The 3512-nt window shown below is 34.7% G+C and overlaps 1 protein-coding gene across 1 annotated transcript in view; it reads left to right on the top strand.

Moving 5' to 3' along the window:
• Positions 1 to 3512, top strand: part of LOC119593981 (rotatin-like) — a 50058-nt gene that overhangs the window by 5862 nt on the left and 40684 nt on the right. The window contains exons 10-15 of the mRNA XM_037943003.1: positions 34 to 196; positions 522 to 925; positions 1088 to 1241; positions 1437 to 1646; positions 2139 to 2342; positions 2687 to 2860. Coding sequence (XP_037798931.1) covers positions 34 to 196; positions 522 to 925; positions 1088 to 1241; positions 1437 to 1646; positions 2139 to 2342; positions 2687 to 2860 — 1309 coding nt within the window. The remainder of the gene's footprint in view (positions 1 to 33; positions 197 to 521; positions 926 to 1087; positions 1242 to 1436; positions 1647 to 2138; positions 2343 to 2686; positions 2861 to 3512) is intronic.

Below are 3512 nucleotides of genomic sequence, written 5' to 3'. Positions count from 1 at the left end.
CTTTTGTGTTAAGGAACCTGCTCTTGTATTTCAGGTTATAAAAAGTATTGCTCATCTTCTGATGGCTACCTTTGAATGGAGAAAAAATGCCAGATCATCAGCAGATTTGGAGAAATATGTGACTGATACAAACTGTCTAGCTTTGTTGTTAAGTAATATTTTCAAGAATTTTGTACCACTGGAAGCTTCTTGCCAGGTCAGAGTATAAACATAATTTGTTGCGCTTAATGTAAAAAACTTTTTAAACTAAACTGCTTAATTCCAGTTATTTGTATAATCTTTTTGATACTGCTTCATTGGATTATAAAACTTGTAATTTAGATGATGTTGCATCAAACTATATAGATTACTCTCACACTGTAGAATTATTAATTCTGCTTCACAACTTTTTCTATATAAGTTTAAGAATACTCTTTTTTGTTGGCTTTAAACTTGACAGCAGTCTTAGAAACACTTCATTTTATGAAATATGAAGTACATGTGTTTGACAAAAAGAATTTAAACCAACTTTATGTTTCCAGGTTATAGATCATGATGTAGCTAAAAGCTTGGTGGCAGTTTTATGTGATGGTGGTTTCTATATAGAGTACAGCAAGCATCATGCACATCTCCTTGCCCACCTCAGTAAAGCAGAGCCCAGACTAGCCAAGCAAGTCAAGAGCATCACCTTTGCTGCCCAAGGTCTCTGTGCCACATCTGATTTCCTGAGGACTTCCACCTCACAGCTTGCACAGTTTCTTGAGCTAGCTGAAAGATCTCTCCCAGTGGCGAGCATTCACCAAAGCACTGTGTTTGTGGAGAAGCTAGTAAGAGGATTGGCAAAGCAGGTTGCTCTTGGAAATGTGGATGCAGAGCAGCTGGAGAGGATGAGACAGTTGCTTCTGCAAGTTTTAAGCTATCCTGATGATGATTTACGATCAACAGGGTGAGATGATGTCAACTGTTGATATATTTCAAACTGTGAATATATTTATAATCATCCTGAGCATTTCTTTGCTTTATGAATAAGTGCGTATTCTTTTATAAATATTACTGTAATACATATCAGAATTACATTTATTCTAAAAACAATTATGGTTTTATACAGGTTCAAGTGTGTTTTAAAGCTAGTTGAAGGAAGCATTGGAATATCACAAGTAGCAGATACATCTCTTAGTAGATCTGCCAGAGTATCCATTCTCCTTGCATCATCTGTCATCAGATTTCTTCTTTTTAGTGGACTGGTTGATGAAAATGATGAGGTAGGAGTATACTTTTTATGTTATTATTTACTAACTTTGCCATTTGTTTTTGCTTTATATATGTAATTCATATGCTGGAACTATTGTTTTTTGTAACATAATGGTTAGATTCACTGCATGGAAAGTTTTGTCATATTTGACATTCCACTGTAAAGATGATGGTAAAGTACTTAATTGGAATATACCAATCAACAGGTGGTTCAAGTAACAAAAGCCATGTTGCTTGCCCTGTTTCGTGGCAAACTGTTGATGAGTCAGACTGTGTGGGCTAATGCTGTGGAATGCTGGTGTGAATGTCTCCTCGATCTGCAGTATTTAGCAGATTCAGACACCAACCTTGGTCGAGCAGTTGCTAATCTTCCAGCTGACATTTACGGAAGTAATAGAATAGAGGAAAATTTTAAGGTATGGGAAGGATTTGCTATTTAGTACTTACAGTTTGTAGTTAAGGGCAGATTATGTGGTATATAGAGCCTTTGAACAAAAGAAACAAGGGGAAAAAAAATATGGTACTGCATAGTAGAGATTTAAATCAGTTATAAATGAAGATAAGCAGAATGTTATCATGTATTATGTTTCAGAAGCAAAGAAGGATTTGCTTAAAATATAATTTCTGTTGATAACTAGCCATTCTATGGTCATGTTAGTATTACACCAGCTGGCTATTTTTGTTTAAATTTTAAAGTCACACCTCTTACTTTTCATTTTTTCAGGCTCTGATGAACTGTCAAATTATTCTGCAACATTGCCATATTATAATAGAAAGATCCAGAGCATATTATAGATTTTGAATTTGTTTTCTCAAGATTCAAGAATGAAGTTAATGTCTTCTGGAATCACATTTGCTTTACCATGTGCTCTTTTTTTCTTTTCTAATATTCATATATTCTCTTCCAGATTTTAAAGTTCCACCTCCAGTGCTTATACTCAAAGGACAGAGAGATAAGAGTCCAAGCGCTGTCACATGTGGTTCACAGACTGGCAGCGGAAACAACAGTTTTTGTCCCGGATCCACGCGCGTTCCACTTGATGACCCACCATGACTTATTCATTAACAGTCAGCCAATCCATCTACTTCTTAAAGGCAGAATATCAACAGAGGTTTGTTAAGATTGGTGGTATCACAATGTGTATGTCTCAGAGAGATCTCCCTATATAGAAATAATATCTCTGTTTATTTTGTAATTGTTATTATTTATAAGTGAATTGAATTTTACATGGAGAGCTTTCAAACTTCTATAAAACATAAAAAATGGCAAAATTACAGTAAGAGAGTTCATATTATGTATTTTATGCACAGTGCCATGATTTTTTTAACTTCTGGTTTATAATAGGAAAAAAGATTCATGAAGGCTTCTATTAAATTCCATAGTCTATGCACATTCTTTAAGAATGTATATTTTCATAAACCATTTACAAAGTGCTCATAATATGTATATCAACAGACAGGAAGATTGGCAAAGGTGGTGGAACTGGTGATGAGTGCTGGTGAGAGTGAGGTGCGCAGAGCAGCATGGTCACAACTGGCTTTCTTCCTAGAGGACCCTGCCCTCCACCAACCCTTCCTCCAGCTCTGCTCCATCCAGTACATTGTAATGAACTTTGTAGGCATGTTGAAGGTAAGCAGTGTATAAGTAGACGGAGAGTAATTTTTCTTAAACCATCACTGATTAGATATGGGTTAAAAAAAAAAATAAATAAAAGCATTTTACTGTTTTGGTTAAGTGTCTTGATAGTATCCATATGTTTATGCATTTATTTATAGTTATTTGTCTTGCTCTAACTGTTTTTCGTATGATAAAAGCTAACATATACTTTTAACTTTTTAACCACAAACAGTAATTATTTGTTTTTTGGGTTTAGCCTTATATTCACATGGCAGTTTTGAGATCAATTACTGCAATATTGTGGCTGCATTCAAACTCATTCAATTAGCTTTCATTTGGTCTGTTCTGAAATGGTTAAATAAGTCATGAATAACATGGAGATAGATTCTGATGTATACATACCTGGCAATGAAAGTGTGATGTACTTATGGACCAGTTAGTTGGAAAGATCATAAATACATCAAGCAGGATAGAACATTCTGATTTGCAAGAAAGACAGCTGCTTCATGAATTTGGTAAAATAGCTGTACCTCACTTGATTACTAATAATATTTTAAGGTAATATTAGCAGTATTTAGGATTCAACAAAAAAGGTAGTCTAAGCATAGTGATATGAATACTATACTTTGCCAGTGGACCACTAATGCCGAAAAGCAAAACTGTC

This window comes from Penaeus monodon, chromosome 33 (assembly GCF_015228065.2).
Source record: "Penaeus monodon isolate SGIC_2016 chromosome 33, NSTDA_Pmon_1, whole genome shotgun sequence".
In the NCBI taxonomy this organism is placed as follows: Eukaryota; Metazoa; Arthropoda; class Malacostraca; order Decapoda; family Penaeidae; genus Penaeus; species Penaeus monodon.
The sequence above is the reverse complement of the archived record's forward strand: the minus strand, read 5'-3'. Positions and strand labels throughout refer to the sequence as shown.